The 20587-nt window shown below is 36.0% G+C and overlaps 1 protein-coding gene across 1 annotated transcript; it reads left to right on the forward strand.

The window, feature by feature from the left end:
- The first annotated feature begins 4096 nt into the window (after nt 1–4096).
- Nucleotides 4097–8360, forward strand: LOC143550145 (ferredoxin-thioredoxin reductase catalytic chain, chloroplastic-like). The gene is made up of 6 exons (XM_077040850.1): nt 4097–4313; nt 6038–6156; nt 7656–7705; nt 7796–7867; nt 7978–8038; nt 8169–8360. The coding sequence occupies exons 1-6, from the start codon at nt 4220–4222 to the stop codon at nt 8211–8213; spliced, it is 441 nt and encodes a 146-aa protein (XP_076896965.1). The 5' UTR covers nt 4097–4219; the 3' UTR covers nt 8214–8360.
- Nucleotides 8361–20587: the final 12227 nt, after the last annotated feature.

Below are 20587 nucleotides of genomic sequence, written 5' to 3' on the forward strand. Positions count from 1 at the left end.
ATGAATGATTAGCACGTATTTGATGTGATGAAACGACGTAGGGATGTGGTTTCGTACAGTGACGGGCAACCCTACCATGGCACTGGCATTCCATATTTCTACTTAACGACTCTATACCCAACCACACGATATGCGTTGAAGGATCATAGATCTTCCTTCACATTAAGCGAGTTTCCTCTTGGAACATGCGGCCAGATTGACCCTGAAAATCCAACGTGTTCCAAAATCACACTCACAGGAAAGGTATGATCAATTAACAAATTAGTATATAACTATTCGTACGCAAATTTGATCGTTTTGTTTCAGTTGAACGAGGTAGATCCAGAATCGGAGGAGACTGGCATGGCTAAAAAGGCTTTATTTTCTAAACACGCCGAGATGAAAAGTAATACACGTTACATAAAGTTATATGAGATTAATGTTTGTAAAAGTAGATGACAGTATACGTAACATATAATTTTTTTTTTCCGAAAAGTGTGGGGTCATATGACATTATGACCCCAGACCCCAGTTAAACTTTAGTGGGCCCGCCCTGCTTGTGACAGCGGGCCCACGGTTTGGCCCATCTAACTCTTGTGGTTCTTGTTGATAGATTGGCCAAAGGATCATTCGTTCAAGGTATACAGATTGGATATCGAAGATATATTCTTGATCGATTTCTATGGCGGCCCGAAACCTCTCACGGTTGATCAATACTTTCTTCCTGGAAATGAAGGAAGATGGGAGTAAACCCACCCAAGTCATAAAAAGATTTTCTATATCTTTATATTAAAGTTTACCATAATATGTAATGTGAGAAGTTGTAAGGCATGATACATGATACATACATAATAAAGTTATAATAAATACGCAAAAATGAAAAGTAAACACAATAGCCCAATGCCCCATATAGACATAGTAAATAGCGGTTCAAACTAGCTAAGCCACTTGCGAGCTACTGAATTGATAAAAAGCTTGAGACATGCTGAGATCGAGCTTCAAATAAAGATTGTTTAGCTATCGAGACTGAGCTCGAACCTTGTATGAGAAGCTCGTTTAGGCCCATCAAGCCTTAACGGGCCTTGTAATCCTTAAATGTTTCCCCCCTTTGGACTCCTATATATCAATATGAGCTTGAGCCCAGTTTAGGCTCTTTATATATTTTTCTTCAAATTTATATAAAAATAATTAAAAATATATATAAACTAATTAAAAGCTAATAAATGAGTTGACCCGGAGCTTGAAAAGACAATTCACAAGCCGAGCTCGCTTAAGCTCCTTTAATGCAAAGCCAACTAGCCAAACATTTGTACTGGGCTAACGTGAAGCACATTAAGCCCAATAATTAATAACCTGAGAATTCAAGCGAATATCTCGATTAGTAAACTAGTAAAGCCGACTAGAGGTGTTAATAATCGGTTTGGGCCAAGTAAACCAATACACAACCTAGCCCAAAACTAGTATAGAACCGGTTTCTATTCTCGTTCTTCAAAACCGGTTTATAATTAATATGGTAAGTAAAAAAACCCGGTTAAAACCGTTTATTTTCTTCAAACTGGTTTGTAACCCGGCCTAAATCAGTTTGATAGGTTTGGAGTTTTGTCAATCAAAACCTTTAGGATAAAACCCGATTTATACATATCTAAAGCTAATTAGCCAAGTATTTGTACTGGCTAATGTAAAGCAAATTAAGCCCAATAAATAACAACTGAAGTGCATAAATAGGGTATTTCTAACACCCGGCTTCGGATATGGAACCGGGTTTTGGCCATACTCGGGTTAGGTTCGGGTCTGAGTATTGTCTCTAAATACCAGGATACAAAGGACAACAAAAATAAGAAGGGTGAGAAGGAATCCAGTCCATTAATCTTAGATTTAAATGGCCGAGATTAATTTAATAAATAAAAATTGATTGAAAGGGAAGGTAATAACCCACCTTTGTTGACTTTCTCTCTCCACATGCAAGGCACATGTCAATTCCCCCATCATTATAAAATTTCCATAACTTATTCATACGACATTATTTTTTAAAAAAAAATTCACCATAATAATAAGCGTTTTTTTATCTTTAATACGAGTATCATATTGTTATATAAAAATAAAAAAAATTAATGAGTTTTTTAATTGTGTTTTTTTTGTTGTTCATTGTGTCATTGTGTAATATGTTGTTTCCATTGTGTTTTACGTTTCAAGTCATTGTGTTATATATATTTATCATTGTGTCTTACGTTTTAGGCCATTGTGTTATACGTATTCACCAATGTGTCTTACGTAGTAGGTAATTGTGTTATACGTATTCACCATTGTGTTTTACGTTTCAAGTTATTGTGTAACATGTATTAATCATTTTGTTTTATGTATTAGATAATTTGTTATTATTTTATCATTATTTTTACATATTATTATTACACAATGGTGTTATTAGTATTTAAAAAAAACATAATGATGAGTTGAAAGACACAATGACGAAAAAACACAATGACGAAAAAAGACACAATGATAAGCGAAAAGACACAATGGTGTGCGAAAAGACACAATGGCGAAAAAAGACACAATGGTGTGCGAAAAGACACAATGGTATGTGAAAAGACACAGTGACGAAAAAGACACAATGGCGAAAAAAGACACAATGATAAGCGAAAAGACACAATGGTGTGCGAAAAAACACAATGACGAAAAAAGACACAATGATAAGCGAAAAGACACAATGGTGTGCGAAAATACACAATGGTGTGCGAAAAGACACAATGGTGTGCAAAAAAACACAATGACGAAAAAAGGCACAATGATAAGCGAAAATACACAATTTTGTGCGAAAAAACACAATGACGAAAAAAGACACAATGATAAGCGAAAAGACACAATGGTGTGCGAAAAGACACAATGAAGTGATTTTTGTCTTAAATTTTATATAACAAAAATCATACTCATATTAAAGATAATAAAACACTTGTTATATGATGATTTTTTTAAAAAAAAAATGTCATACGAAAAAGTTATAAACGTTCTAAAATGATGGGGGTATTAACATGTGCATTGCATGTGGAGAGAGAAAATGTGTACAATTACCTCTATACCCTTTTTCTTTTTGTCCCCACTTGACACACTTCAATTATATATGGCTTCTCACACTTCTCATTTTTGTTACCCTTTGTAGAATAACTTGACCCCTAAATACCATACCCGCCCTATTTTCGGGTAGACCGGTATTGAAAAACCTTATTTTTGGGTATTTTTCGAGTATAGATTGAGTCAGTGTTTTAAAAAGCGGTTCGAACCGGTTAAACCGGATTTCGCGCAGGCCGGTATTTTGAGTCCGGTATTTTTCACCGGTTTGCTAGAATATCGTACCGGCGGTTTTTGTCTAAATACTGATTTTAAGTCCGATAAATTTTTTATTTTGCGGCCCATATTTTTACAAAATTACCTTTAACCTAACAATTAACATTCAAATGTGTAAAACGTCAGGACCATTTTTTTTAAATATAGTGCTTTTTCATTATTTTCTTAATATGGATTAAATTTTGGATTATTTTTTTGTTATGGAATCATTTAGTTTTAAGTTATTTTTTTAATTGAAGTTACATTTATACAAAATTATAAGGTAAACTATTCAACCGGTTGAACCTCCCAACATAATTCGGTTCAACCAGTTGTACCATTTTTTAGCCAATCCGGTGCAAGTAAAATACCGCTTTTTAAAACATTGGATTGAGTTTTTTAAGGGGCTGTACTTTTTAGAGTATTTTTTGGGTATTTTATGGCTAATTTCATGTATTTGAAAAACTCGGTTTCGGGTATAGAAAAAGCCCAGTTCCGGTTTTCGGGTGTTACCGGGTACAAATCGGGTTCAGTTCCGGATACATGTTTTGGTATTGAAATCCATATGACCATATCTATTCGTATCCTACGGTAGGGTCAGGTACGGATTTGGATAATAAAAACCCGGATATAAAAAATCGGTTACAGTTTTTTTCGGTTCCGGTTTCTGAGTTTGGGTTTTTTTTCTCGCACACCTGAGAAATGAAGCAAATCGGATAACTTTATTATCACAACGAGTGGTGCTCCGTCATCTCGTCCTCTTAAAGAATCAAAAAATATCTTCACTGTGACGCCAAATCACACACGCACATACATACATACATACATATATATATATATATAGCTCACCTACTATGATCCAGATCTTTTAATCCTCTTAATTTAACTCATCAACAAATAACTGCTAATTCTGACGGTTATGAGAGCTTTGCCGCCAACCACCTCTTCCGCCGTTTCCTCGTTCTCCGTACCTCCGGTGCACCGCAGTCTCCGGCGAACTGTCGTTGTTAACGGTAATTGTTTGATTTAGAGTTAGTTATGTTACGTGTTGAAACCCTAGCTATTTGTGTATTGTTGATTATTAGTCGAATTGAGCTCTGGTTGAGTTAAATTGATTCGTTACTTGATTCGAATTCGTTGAAGTGTGATTTAAGTTAGACGATGCTCATGTTTATTGAATACTGTGGCAGATATAACTATACTTGCTTATAAGGTTGTAAATAGGAAGTTCGTTTATATTCGTTTGTTTAATAAACGAATGGACATGAACAAGGACTTTCATTATGTGAACGTCCGATAATGTGCTCGTTTACGTCCGTTAATGTTTGCTTGTTTGTTTATTAAATGTTTTTTATTTTTTTTAATGACGTGTTTCATCTTATCATTTAGAATTAAGCAATGTGTGCTGGTGATTTAGTGAGAGTTTGTGTGTTTGTTAGTTGAATTGTGCTCTCTTAGAGTTAAATAGATTCGAATATATTGAAGTGATTTAATATAGATGATGCTCATGCTAGTAGCATGTTTATTGACTACTGTGGAAGTTTGTTTATGTTTATGTTCATTCGTTTAATAAATGAACAGACATGAACAAGGACTTCTGTACGATTAACTAAATGAATGAAGTTCAATTGTGTTCGTGAACGTACGATAATGTATTCGTTTACGTCCGTTAATGTTTGTTCATTAAATGTTTTTAATATTTTTTAATGACTTGTTTCGTCTTGTCATATAAAGCAATATGTATTGGTGATTTAATGAGAATTTGTGTTTGTTACTTTGTTAGTTGAATTGAGTTCTCGTAGAGTTAAATTGATTCGTTACTTGATTCGCTTTCATTGAAGTGATTTAACTCAGATGATGCTCATGCTAGTAGTATGTTTATTGAATACTGTGACAGATATAACTATACTTGCTTATAAGGTTGCAAATAGTGCTGTAATTGAACCGAATGTTCGGTGGGAAGTTCGTTTATGTTCGTTCGATTAACTAAATGAACGGGCATGAACAGAGGTTATGTTCATTCAAATGTGTTCGTGAACGTTCGATAATGTGTTTGTTTACGTCCGATAATGTTTGTTCATTAGGTGTTTTTAATATTTTTTAATGACTTATTTCATCTGATCATATAGACTTAAGCAAAACTATTAGCTACAGAACAATAATATATAAGAGTATTGTTTGTGTTTACTTTACATGTAAAATTAGCATATGAATATACATGTTAAATAAAACACCAACACAAACTTGGTAGTCAGATTGACCATTCTCGGCTAGCTAAATCAAATAAAGCATTGTTTGTGTTTGTGTGCGTTTTGTTCGTTTGTGTCCGTGAACCGTTTACGAACAAGTTCATTTCCTTAATGGATGAACATGAACAAGAAGTTCTGTTCGGTTAGTTGTTCCTGAAACGTTCGCTTGTCCAATGAAAGCTTAACGAACGAACATGAACAAGGCCTTGTTCAGTTCGGTTCAGTTCGTTTACAGAACTAGTTGCAAATGTCTTCATTATGGTCATATTCATTTCAATTTGTGCATATTAATGGCCTAATTTTACTTGCTCACGTATATGTTAAATAATATATACCTTGAATTGGTAACAAAGTATTACTGCTAGCAACAAGGAGAGGAGATTAATATTTAATATCATTGAGCTCAAGTTAATTTGTATTAAAATTTTAGTTGAATTATATTGGTGGCAGTTTCTTTGTGGCTAAGATTATTGTTATTTTTTAAATAGCTTCAGCTGAACCATCTGATAAGTCTGTGGAAATTATGAGGAAATTCTCAGAGCAGTATGCCCGTAGATCTGGCACATACTTTTGTGTTGACAAAAGTGTTACTTCTGTGGTTATCAAGGTACTGCTTCTTTCCAGTTTCCATTGTTTTCTCATGTGAGACTATGAACTATGCAGGATTTCCTATATTAGACTTACAGTTAATTTTCTTCTATTATTTCTGAGTGTTTACTTTTATATAAAATAGAAGAGTTTTGAGTGCCTTTACATTTGGAGATTCTTTAGTACACTTCCTTTTTAATGTGCCTTTCTGCTTGCCTGCTTGAATAGCTTGAAGCTTCTGATCAACTAAGTACAACTTAAGTTATTTCATTGAAACAAAAGGTTGAACCTTAAATGTAAATTTTTTGTAAAATGAGAGTTTCCTACTTTTATAGATATCACTGTGGATGCCAGTCAAAATGTTCATTTTGGAGTAATTTCCAATACTTATCTGATTACGGATATATACATTAAGAAATCCCTAGACTCATAAATTTAAGATCTTGTGACTTCATTCCCTTTTAAAGACATAAGACCTACCTTCCAGTACTTATCTGTTAGAATAAGTTTGATGATATGCCCTGCCAGTTTTTCGAATTGCTACGGAAGTGATATATTCTTTTAAATATGATTAGGCGCATATAATGAATCCCCCAAATTTACATCACATATTAGGCGAAACAGTCATAATAGAAGTCTTTCTTGAGATACTCAGGCTAGGCTTAAAGGGTGACCCAAATAAACTGTGGAAGTTAGTAACACTTCTGCAATGTTAACTTTGGCCTCTGCTCTATGATACACACATCTCTTTGGAAACAACCAACATTTTTGATGCTTGGAATCCTTAAAACAATTCAAACTACATAGTATCTAATTTTTTATTAGATACTACATATATTATGTTGTATAATTCAACAAGCATATGTATTCCAATATTAGGCTTTCAAATAATCTCCAAGTCCATTGCAGCTTCAGACTGAAATATATCTTTAAGGTGAGAACTGAGAATGCATAAAGTTAAAATTCACTTTGAGATTAATATATACCTTGTATTTTTTTATTTTTCTCAATTCTCATAGTATCTAATTCAAACTACATATATTATGTAGTATAATTCAACAAGCATATGTATTCCAATATTAGGCTTTCAAATAATCTCCAAGTCCATTGCAGCTTCAGACTGAAATATATCTTTAAGGTGAGAACTGAGAATGCATAAAGTTAAAATTCACTTTGAGATTAGTTGGCTCTACACGAATGCCTGGCCCTTAGGCGAGCACCTTATTGCCTAGCCATGATTTTGGTGTGCTCATTTATTCTTGCAACGTGGCAGTTTTTATCGAAACCACAATTATAAACCACAAGGACCAGTAGCTGCTATTCTGCTAATACAAAGTATATATGGTGTACACCGAGGCCTAAACTGCTATGTCTATTGCTTATGCGTATCTGTATCACTCATTTTAAATCTCTATTCAAGTGTGTGTGAAGTTTTTGGCCTCAATGTATTAGGCTCATGATTACTTGTTTTACTGTAAAGTTAAAGCTTTTGGTCTTTACTTTTTACTTTGGACACAGGGATTGGCAGACCACAAAGATTCATTGGGTGCACCACTTTGCCCCTGCAGGTATGTTGCGTTTCTTGCTCATTTACCACATAAAAATATCTTACTTGTCTCACTAAAAATCAGATAATATGTGATTCGGTATGTAAACAGGCACTATGATGACAAAGCAGCTGAGGCAACGCAAGGCTTTTGGAATTGCCCTTGTGTCCCCATGAGAGAAAGGTATCCGCCAATGTTTTTGCCACATAAACATTTAATTAAATATTCGATTTTAGTTTGTATACAAATTACAACTTAAACAAGACATTTGATATTGACATCTTATTTCTCAGAAAAGAGTGTCACTGCATGCTTTTCCTCACTCCCGATAATGATTTTGCTGGCACGGAGCAGGTAATACGAACCCATATTTTTAGTAAATATAGAATTTAAGAAAGCCAACAGTTTCAATTAAATAGTTTTGTTAAAATAATTTTAAAATTGCTCGGTTCTAACTGCGTAACCTTTCCCTGAACAAATGCAGGTTATCTCGATGGAAGAAATCAAAGAATCAATGGCCAATATGTAGTTTAGGTGCACCCTTTTTTTTGGTACACAAATACTGATTACATATTTACAGTACATGTATAACTTTACATGCTCATATAACATCACTTTTGGTGTACTGCGTATCCCGCCATCGCATTAACATGCCTTACAATAAACTAACAAAAATAAAATGAAACCTCTATCAAAACTAGAAATATGTAACCGACACGTGTACGTTGGTTTTATAATAGCATGATGATTAATTAAACATCATGTAATTTGTTAATGTCATGATGGCATGATGATTAATTAAACCACTTCACAAATTCACATAAACAGTTCTTAAACTTTAATAACTATATTGCATTCATAAGGATGAAACTTTTGCAAGCAAACAACTGAATTCCAAATGACATGAACAAGACCAATTTATTCTAGAATTTTAGTAACTATAGATATTTTATTAATTTCCTTATCTAGCTAGGAAACTAATAAAAAATGGTCTTCAAGGGCACATTGGTCTACCAGCTTGAGTCTTCATGTCTGTGTAGCACGAGCCGCATATCTCTTTGTTTCCATACTGACCGGGTGGAACACAGTTGCATCGGTTACAGCACACCATGCAGTCGCGGTGGCACCTGTCTTGGTTCGAATGTAACTCACACCTTAATCCACATGATGAGAAACATCCTGCAACCACATGATTATGAAATGATTAAATATAGTTTTTGTCATTTAAGAATTTAATTAATGTTACCTTTAGAGTCTGATGGTGGGCTTGGAGGGTTAATGTCTTGTTGACTGTAGCATGGTGGCTTAGATGGAGTGACGGTTGGTGGATAAGCAGGCGGTGGGGTTCCGACGGGCGGTGTTGAATTAGCAGGTGGTGGACATGAGTTGGGTGGTTTAGGAGTGGGTGTTGGTGGACTAGCTGGTGGTGGGGTTCCAACGGGTGGTGGAGATGGAGTTGGGGGGGTGCAAGGTGGCGTGGGTGGAGCATTGGGCGGTGGATAAGTGTTGGGAGGCTGTGGAAATGGAGGAGTTGTGGGTGCAATTGGTGGGGCGCCTCCGGGTCCTCTACCAGGTGGTGTAGGTACGATTGTTGGTGGACTAGCAGGTGGTGGAGGCGATGGTGGTGTTATATTAGATGGTGTAGGTGCGATTGGTGGGCCACAACCTGGTGGAGAGGGTGAATTAGGTGTTGGTGTTGGTGGACTTGTTGGTGCCGGTTTGGGTGTCGGGGGACTCGTTGGTGTTGGTATGGGTGTCGGGGGACTTGTTGGAGCCGGTTTGGGTGTTGGTGGACTCGTTGGAGTTGGTATGGGGGTCGGGGGACTTGTTGGAGCCGGTTTTGGGGTCGGTGGACTCTTTGGAGTCGGTATGGGTGTCGGGGGACTTGTTGGAGCCGGTTTTGGGGTCGGAGGACTCGTGGGAGTCGGTATGGGTGTCGGGGGACTTGTTGGAGCCGGTATGGGTGTCGGAGGACTCGTTGGAGTCGGTATGGGCGTCGGGGGACTTGTTGGTGGCGGTGTGGAGGGGCTTGCTGGTGTTGGTGGAGTCGATGGGGGTATGCATGGTTTTGTTGGAGCCGGTGGGGGTGCCGAGGGACTTGTAGGAGTCGATGGGGGCGTGTAGGGTGTTGTTGGTGTTGGAGGGGGAGTAGATGGAGTTGGTGGAGCCGACGGGGGCGGGTAGGGAGTTGGTGGGGGTGTGGAGGGACTTGTTGGTGTTGGTGGTGGTGTGGAGGGACTTGGTGTTGGTGGTGGTGTAGAGGGACTTGGTGGTGACGGTGGGGGCGTGAACGGAGTTGTAGGAGTCAGTGTGGGTGGCGGAAGATACGTTGGAGGGGCTGGTGTGGGTGGTGGTGGTGGATATGTTGGAGTTATACCTGGTGGTGATGGGTTAGGAGATGATGGAGGTGTGGGGGGACATGTTGAATTCACAACCGGAACACCGGCAGTGGGTGGTGGTGGTGGGATGGGTATGTAAATTTGTGAGGCAATGCTACCATGCAACACATTAGTTGTAAACAAGACAAGAACAGCTAAAACAAATGTAGGAGACTTCATGGCAAGTGAAATTGTGAGTTCACTTGATGATGAATGAGTTAAGGTGGTGGTGGTGGTGGTGGTGGTGGTGTTTATATAACAAGAAGGGGAGGGGTAAATTGCATTCACCTCATTTACTATATTGTTATAAATGGGTAAAAAGTAAAAACTTTTTAAAAAATTAACAAATGCCATGCTTTTTACTTTCACTTTTGCATAATCATATGGTTGGTTACAAGAGATATGTTAACGACTATAAAAATTGTTACTCATTAACAATAACAAAATGTTATCAGTAAATAGCTGTGTTAGCAGTCCAGAACATAGATCAAGCTAGAAATATCAATAGTAATCGATTAATCGTCAGAAAGAGTCTCAAAAGTGTTTCGAGAACCACTCTTTGACGACCAAGTTTGTCACATACATATATGATTGTATAGACATGTTCTATGTATAAAATGCATATGTGATTTATACAAGCTTCACTTGTTTTAGGTTATTCTAATCGGTTATTCGAATTATGATGTTTCAAAAGCGACTAATTCGAATTCAAAACATCCGTTTAAATTTGAAAATTCAAATGCGGTTAGAATTCGGGTTGGTGTGATGAAACCGAATTATGAGAAAAATAAATTAATTTAATAATATATATGTAATAATTAAAAAAATATATATATGTATTTGTCTATATAAAATATTTGGTCCATTTGGATACTAAACCAAAATACCCAATTCAATATTTTTGAATCCAATTCAATTCAAATAATAAATTGAAAAAGGATTAGGTGAATGGCTAAAGTAAAAGGATCATAATGTATATGAGCCCATCATGTACCAAGCCCAAAGAGTGATACCACTACAATTATTAACCTAATTCTACTGACTAAAAGAGAGACATGGCACATGGTTTTTACAAAGCACATGCACAATATGCATGTGGCATACATATCTCATTCTGTGTTTCCTCTAATTCTACTGACTACTGAGTATGGGACTATGAACAAAATAAAAAGCAATCTTCCATAGTAATCATATATTACATTTAATGGTATATGAACATTTGAAAATATTGGCGGGTCAATGTGACAACCCGACCCGGAAAGTTGAACTTGATTTACAAGGCACCATCTATGTCATGTGTTGGATAGGAAGCGTCGACGAGAATATCTTAAAATCGGTCTTTAAAATCAAAATCGAAGAGTTAATTCGTATTGTGATACATTTATTAAAGTATTTTGCACTAAATTAATGAAGAGGCTGATGAAAATACATGATTCTTTAGATCAAAATTAAAAACCTAAATAATTTATTTGTCAAAATTCTGCATGAATAGGACTAATCATAACTTCCTATATGTTTGGATGAATGACAAGTGAAACAAGAAAATTTATATCATATAAAAGATTTCTATTTGGCAAAGTGAAGTGTCATGTCAAACCTCATAATCTTAATGGAGTAAATTGTATTGTTGAGTAATTAAATTTGCTATAATTGTTAAGTGTTATGAAATGTTGTTATTAGTTTATTTCACACTTTCTATCATGTTTGTATTTTATTAAAAGATATTCTTTGTTTTGTTTTCTTGTAATTATTATAATTGTTTCTTACTATAAGTTTAAGTAAGGGTTAGTAATATGAAAAAAATTATAAAGATTTTCATTAGTTTTCTTTCATGGTTTTAGAACCTAGAGTACTTTACTTACATATTAATTTTCTTATCTAGTCATCAATATCCTCTATTTTCATCGTCTACGAGTCTACGTTGCTCCTTTCTTACCGGGTATACCTTGCATTTCTTTTATCTCGTATGTTTTAGCAATGCATTACGATTAATTGTGACAGTTATCTGCTACACTACACATTGCTCCAGCCGTAACTCATGTCGCATGTTGGCTTCTATAGCCACCAAAATTTTCATGTCACGTTGTCGTTTTCTTCTTTGTGTTATGACGTTGTTTATATCACCTTCTTCTGTTGTCCCCGACTAGCGGCGTAGACATAGGTTAGGCTTAGTTAGGGTGTGTTAATAGGGGTTGGGGCACCCATTCATATTTGGCCAACAATTTTTAAAAAAAATGCAAACTACAAAATATTAGGCCTCATTTACCAAGAACCCAAAATGGCTCAAATTCACACTCTTCCTAGTAGTTAATGAAGTATGGCTTCCCTCACTTACACTTTTTGACTTTGTACAAGTTATAAAAGTAAGACATTTTTGAGTAAACAAGTGTAAAGAGTTTAAGTTTATTATTGGTAACATAAAATGTGTTTTCTCAAAGACATTTTAGGCTTCTGTATGTATGTATTTATGCAAATATACATGGCCTAACTATATTAATGTTTCATTGTTTAGGTAAGTAGGTAATAACTTCAATTTATTTCTTTATAACAATAATTGTTTGTTATGATAATAAATGAATAACACATGAATCATAAAAAGAAACACTCCTGTTATTAGAACACATTTATTAACTACTCCATTTTAGACACATAAATTTTTAAGTTAACTCGCGTCATATTATATATGTAACCCTCAAAATGTGTCCCAACCAAAGCCTCCATGCGTCATCACACGTTACACATTTAAATATGAACTTTTTTTTGTAATTGTATTAAACTTGGTCACCGTATGACTTCACCAATATCAAGGCCTACGTCTCGTTGGTCTTGGTTCTCAAATAAATTAAGTATGATGCATGAAAACAAGTGTTTGAAACCCGGTTCATAAGTTTCAAGGTTCCTCAATCGTGTTGTTGTGATCGTGCTATTACTAGAGATACATGAAGATTGTAAACTAACACGGGTAAAGAGTTATGAAGATGTGGATTTGTGACACAATCGACCATAATCTTCTCTATGTCATTTTATTGAAAATTTTCTATGGGTCAAATGTATATAATTGGATAAAGATGAAGGCCGTTTATATAAATAATATATCTATCATATTGTAAATACTTGTTCATATATATTAGAAGTTGTAACATATATATGGACCATGAATTTGAACAAAGATTTTGCTATTTTATATGCATTTGTATTTGATATTATCACATAACTTAATATTTTTATCACATTCAAAATATTCATATTTAGCTTGTACATATATAATTATTGAGTATATAATGTTGATAGGCTTAATGTTTGATGATGCCACTTATTTATCTTTTCTTTGATATTCGAGTAGGAAGAATAACCGTGAAGTTATTTGTTTAAAGTGGTTAAAGAACCTATTCTATTCATGAAATTATCTTGTTTTTGCGTGGTAGCGTCCTGCTAGTCAGTACCTTATAAAATCTTTGTCCAAAAAAGAAAATAAAAGTCGGGTAAACATGCATTGCTACGAGTTAGGAGGTGTGAAGTGCACACGCTCGAGCAGACTAATTCGATTTCTAACACCGACAAACCATGGGGGACGAGGTTGATCAACCAGGTTATAACCGATCTTAAATGAATCTTAGTTTAGTTTGGACTTGTAGGTCTCCATATTCTTAATAACTCTACACTAACTAAAGTTAACAAGTTAACACCTTGTATATGTGTTTAAAGGTTGGGCCTAAATGGGCTGTAGTAGTTAATTAATTTACATGACTTCTGTTTTGATTCAAAACTTATTATGTTTTCTTTTATATGCCAAGAAAGATATATAGTATTAGTTATGCAATTTCATCACAAATTGTCCTGATCATATTCAAAACTTATTATATTTTCTTTTAATGAAGAAAGCTAATTGTTTTATAGTTTCTCTTGATATTATTATTATTCTTTGATTATAAACATTATATAATTTGTTAACTGTGAGACCCTTAATGAAATTACTTCGTAAATACACATAAACAGTTCATGATATAGTAAGAGTTAACTGATAAATATTGCAAGCAAACAGCAACTGAATTTCAATAACACAAGACCAATTTATTTTAATAATAACTATGGATATATAGATTTTATTAATTTCCTTATCTAGGAAACTAATAAAAAATGGTCTTCAAGGGCACATTGGTCTACCAGCTTGAGTCTTCATGTCCATGTAACACGAACCGCACATCTCTTTGTTTCCATAGTGATCGGGTGGAACACAGTTGCATCGGTTACAACACGCCATGCATGCGCTGTGGCATATCTCTTGGTGAACATGTAGCTCACACCTCAACTCACATGATGAGAAACATCCTATATATATATAATTAATCTTGAAAGTTATGAAATATTTAATTACTAGAAGTAAAATGATGTTTTTATTAATAATTACCTGCTGGTGGGGGTGGAGATGGAGTGATTGTTGGTGGATTAGCGGGTGGTGGAGCCGACGGTGGTGTTATATTATAAGGTGTGGGTGAGATTGGGGTTTTACAGCCAGGTGTTGGAGTCGGTGTGGGTGTTGGGGGACTTGTTGGAGCCGGTTTGGGGGCGGGGGATATGTTGGAGTCGGTGGAGGTGTGGAGGGGCTTGTTGGTGTCGGTGGAGGTGTGGAGGGGCTTGCTGGTGTTGGTGGAGTCGATGGGGGTGTGCATGGTCTTGTTGGAGCCGGTGGGGGTGTGGAGGGACTTTTAGGAGTCGATGGGGGCGTGTAGGGAGTTTTTGGTGCCGGTGGGGGTGTGGAGGGACTTGTTGGAACCGGAGGGGGGCTTGTTGGTGTCGGTGGTGGCGTAGAGGGACTTTTTGGTGTCGGAGGGGGTGTGGATGGTGTTGTTGGTGTCAGTGGGGGTGTGGATGGTGTTGTTGGAGTCGGTGGGGGTGGCAGGTGATACGGCGTTGGTGGGGTTGGGCTAGGAGGTGTCGTGGAGCATGATGGCGTACCCGGATCGGTGTTGTTGGTAGGCAATGGAGTAATGGTGGGGGTGTGAATTTGTGAGGCAATGCTACCATGCATGGCATAAGTTGTAACCAAGACAATAAAAGCTAAAACAAATGTAGGAGACTTCATGACAAGTGAAATTGTGAATTCACTTGATGGTGAAATTGGATTTTGATGTGTATATATAACAAGAGGGGATGTATAGATTGCATTTACTATATGGAAAATCTTTAAAAAAAATGGTTTTAACAAATACCGTGTTCTTTTTTTACTTTTTATGTTATAAAGAGTAAAAAATTAGTTACTTATTCAACATTATACGATACATTTAACTTGTTATACTGGTAAAATATTTGGTTTTTATTGGAAAAAAAACGATTAATGAAACTTGAAAGTTAAAACCAAATGTTGGTATATTTGAGTTTGTTTGTTTAGTTCTCGGGTTTGTATCGGGTTTCGGGTTTGGTAAAATGATTCCTGGTAAGCCCAAACTTAGTTTTATTGCATTTGAAGTGTGTGTGTATTGATAAAGATCAAGGTATATGTGTTTCTAGTTGGTCTAGCTCCTCTAATTAAGTATAGAGTTCCTATAATGATCATATTTTAATTTGAATGTGAAAAGTAGAGGTGAGCACGCTTTGGTTCGGTTATTGGGTGAAACCCAAATTGAAACCTAAGTTATCAGATATTTTAGAATACCAACCGATCGGTTTTTGGTTAATCGGTTATTTGGTTTTCGTTTTTTTTATTGTGAGTAGACATTGCAAAAAAGAAAAAAAGAATTCAAAAAAATAGAGTACCGCATGCATATTGAATTCAAATTACAAAAATAGACACGTGTTACGTGGAACAAAGAAATACAAAGTTGTTTGAGTAGTAGGGTTTTAAATTCAACAACATAAAAAAAAACACTAAAAGTTTGGCCAAAATCTTCATTCATTATCTTATTCATCTTCAAAGTTTAGACCCAATCTTCATCATCTTCATAATCTTCATAACTATCAATGGTAGATTCTTTTGGTGTTTTGTTTCCGGTCATAACATTTAAAAAAAAACAAATAGAAAACATAGGTTCGATTAATCGGTTCGGTATTTTCAGTTTTTTTAAAATGGATAACCGAACCTAAACCCAAAAATCGGTTTTTCGAAAAACTGAAAAATTAACCTTCGGTTAATGCTTTGGTTCCGTTTTTCCGGTTTTGGTTCGGTTAATTCGGTTTTATGCTCACCCCTAGTCCCGAGCATAAAACCAAGCTAGAAATATGAAAGGTAATCATCAGAAAGAGTCTCAAAGCCTCAGTTTCGAGAATCACTCTTTGACAACCAAGTTTGTCACATACATATATGATTGTATAGATATGTTATATGTATAAAATGCATATGGATTATGTATAGTAGTGAGAAGCATAATAGTAATAGTAATAGTAGTACAAGGGAACAGTTGAGGATCAAAGTATCCAAGATCAATAACAACTAACAAGCCCAAAGGGTGATACATCTACAATTATTAACCAAAATAAAAGAAAAAAAGATTTATCTATATTAATAGAGAGACATAGCACATGGTTTTTGCAAAGCACATTACAATATGCATATATGTAGCATATATACACATCTCATTCTGTGTTAATTAATTTCCTCTATTTATTTCTACCAGAGTATGGGACTATGGACAAAAAAAAAAGTAATCTCCCATAGTAATCAGCATATATCACATTTAATGTTATATAAAGATTTGAAAATGTTGGTGGGTTAAAGATAATAAAGAATATATTTGTTGAAATCTTATATATGAAGAAGAAGTTGATGAAAATGTCAAAATACTATTGCTTCTTTAAATCAATATTATGAAATATATATATATATATATATATATATATATATATATATTTTGTCATCTACATGACAAGAATTAATCATAACTTTCCATTTGGATGAATAATAAGCTAAACAAGAATATTTCTATCAATCTAATATAATAGATTAGCTATTTGACAAAGTCATTGTAGTGTTATGTCAAACCTCATAATCTTAACAGGACAAATTGTATTGTCAGGAATTAAAATTTGCTATAATTGTTAAAAAATGTTATTTCACACTGTTTCCGTTATGTTTGTATTATATTAGAAGAAATTCGTTTATATTGTTTTATTATAATTATTGCAAATGTATTTTACTACAAGTCTAAACAAGGGTTGATAATATTAAAAAGAAAAATTATAAGAATTTTTGTTATTTTATTCTTATATGGTTTTATAACTTAAAGTCTAGTTAAACAGTGATTCTCGTATTTAGTCATCAACACCCTCTATTTTTATCGCCTACGTTGCCCCTTTTTTATTAGACGTTTCTTTCATTTCCTTTCTCTTCCATATTTTAGGAAAGTATTACGGTCAATTGTGACAATTGACTACCACGCTACGCATTACTCTAGTCGTAACCCATGTTGTGTGTCGGCTTGTATTGCCACCGCCTTTTCATCTCTCATTGTCGTTTTCTTCTTTGAGTTACGAAGTTTTCTATATCACCTCTTATGCCCCCGACTACCGATAGATTTAGGGTAGGCTTAGTTCGGATCCCATTCAAATTTAGCCCACATCTTTTTTTTTTAAATATAAACTATAAAAAAAATTAGCCCCCATTTGATATTCCAACATGCCTTAACTCTCAATGAAGTATGGGTTCTCCTGCTTATACTTTTTGACTTATGTACATGTTATTAAATTTGAAATTATTTTTGGGTAAGCAAGTGTGGAGAGTTTAGGCTTATTGTTGGCTAGAGAAAATGTGCTCTCAAAAGACATTCAAGCTTCTGTATGTATTTATTTATGCAAATATATATGATCTAATTAACTATATTAGTTTATCATTGTTTAGGTAATATGAGTTATGAGTGATGAAGAATAAAATGTGTACACTTTTTGCTAAAGATATGAATAAAAATGTGCTTATAATGTGTGTAAAATATTGTATTTCTAAATTCTTAAACTATACATCTTAATTTTGAGGAATAGGAATATACTTCAAATTCTCTTCAATTTATCAATTTTCAACAACAATTGTTACTTATGAGACAAATGAATCTCACTTGAATTATATAACCATAATCAATCTTTGTTATAATTACAACATATTTATTAACTAATTCATGTTAATATAATTATTGTTACTATTCTTATAGCTCGTAAGACGCCTCACGCGCCAGCTTCATTATTCATACAGTTCATAAGACGCCTCGCGCGCAGGCTGTTATTATTCTTATAGCTCGTAAGACGCCTCACGCGCCAGCTTCATTATTCATACAGCTCATAAGACGCCTCGCGCGCAGGCTGTTATTATTCTTATAGCTCGTAAGACGCCTCGCGCGCAGGCTGTTATTATTCATACAGCTCATAAGACGCCACGTGCGCAAGCTGTTATTATTCATATAGCTCATAAGACGCCTCGCGCGCAAGCTGTTATTATTCTTACAGCTCATAAGACGCCACGTGCGCAAGCTGTTATTATTCTTATAGCTCGTAAGCCGCCATGCGAGCAAGCTCCACTATTATTACAGCTCATAAGACGCCTCGCGCGCAAGCTGTTACTATTCTTATAGCTCGTAAGACGCTTCACGCGCAAGCTTTTTATTATTCACACAGCTCATAAGACGCCTCGCGCGCAAGCTGTTACTATTCTTATAGCTCGTAAGACGCCTCACGCGCCAGCTTCATTATTCATACAGCTCATAAGACGCCTCGCGCGCAGGCTGTTATTATTCTTATAGCTCGTAAGACGCCTCACGCGCCAGCTTCATTATTCATACAGCTCATAAGACGCCTCGCGCGCAGGCTGTTATTATTCTTATAGCTCGTAAGACGCCTTGCGCGCAAGCTTTATTATTCATACAGCTCATAAGACGCCACGTGCGCAAGCTGTTATTATTCTTATAGCTCGTAAGCCGCCATGCGAGCAAGCTTCATTATTATTATTATAGCTCGTAAGCCGCCTCGCGCGCAAGCTGTTATTATTCATACAGCTCATAAGACGCCTCGCGCGCAAGCTGTTATTATTCTTTTAGCTCGTAAGACGCCTCGTGCGCAAGCTGTTATTATTCTTATAGCTCGTAAGCCACCATGCGCGCAAGCTTCATTATTATTATTATAGCTCGTAAGACGCCACGCGCGCAAGCTTTATTATTCATACAGCTCATAAGACGCCTCGCGCGCAAGCTGCTATTATTCTTATAGCTCGTAAGACGCCTCTCGCGCAAGCTCTATTATTACAGCTCATAAGACGCCTCGCGCGCAAGCTGCTATTATTCTTATAGCTCGTAAGACGCCTCTCGCGCAAGCTCTATTATTATAGCTCGTAAGTCGCCTCACGCGCAAGCTTTATTATTCTTATAGCTCGTAAGCCGCAACTCGCGCAAGCTCTATTATTATAGCTCGTAAGTCGCCTCACGCGCAAGCTTTATTATTCTTGTAGCTCGTAAGCCGCAACTCGCGCAAGCTCCATTATTATTATAGCTCATAAGTCGCCTCGCGCGCAAGCTTCATTATTATTATAGCTCGTAAGTCGCCACGCGCGCAGGCTTCATTTTTCTTACAGCTCATAAGTCGCCTCGCGCGCAAGCTTCATTATTACTATGATGCGTGCTATATCTTATTTATGACAGGGCACCATCATTATCATAAGGACCTCAACATGTCACCATCATGGGGAAAACCTCCCAAAACTCAAAAGACAATAAAGACAAGGCCAAAGAAAAGAGAAAAAACCGCCTCACACCTTATAAAGTCCAGCGCTCCACCTAGACGCTTGCGCGCCCCGGAGCAACGCTGGACTTGGGGGGCTTGTAGGGGTATGGTACTAAAACCCGGTTCTACGACCCTAAATCTATTATGTTTGGCTTATTTTATTACATGGACTAATACAATGTTATTGGGCTGAGGGGGTTTTGTGGAGGTAACCCTAACTGGGCTAGGCCCATTAGGGTACCATGATGGTGGCCATGAGGCTCTCTATATAAGGAGGTCTCCACCTCCTTATTCGGGGGTCATGCTCAATAAGAGCCACCACCACTTTTTTGTGTCTGTAAACAAGAGATCCTCAGGATTTCTTAGCAGTCACCTCCACACCCCCGAAAAACCATTGCAGGTCTCAAGCAGTTGAAGAAGAAGATCAAGACGTGGTTCGTTCATCTCGAAAATCCGTGGAAACATCGTCATGGATCAGGTCAGATTCATTTCATGCTTCGACATGTCCCAATGGGAGCCTCCATGTGTCTATCATATCATATGCTACACTGCTGAATACGTTTTTCTATAATGTAGTGGTGTCGTAATCAACTTGGTCGTCATAGGACTTCACCATTATAAGGCCCACGTCTCGTTGGACTTGGTTCTTAATTATATTATTACGTATATAATGCATGACATCATATGTTTGGAACCCTGTTCATAAGTTTCAGGGTTTCTTTGAATCTTGTTGATCATGGTCGTACTATTACTAGAGTTATATGAAGATGATTGTAAATTATAACGGTTAAAGGGTTATAAAGATGTCGTACTTGTGACTAGAGGTGGACAA

Source organism: Bidens hawaiensis, unplaced genomic scaffold (genome assembly GCF_021521415.1).
Source record: "Bidens hawaiensis isolate Kalapana, Puna unplaced genomic scaffold, B.hawaiensis_p1.1 tig00015926_1, whole genome shotgun sequence".
NCBI classification, from domain to species: Eukaryota; Viridiplantae; Streptophyta; class Magnoliopsida; order Asterales; family Asteraceae; genus Bidens; species Bidens hawaiensis.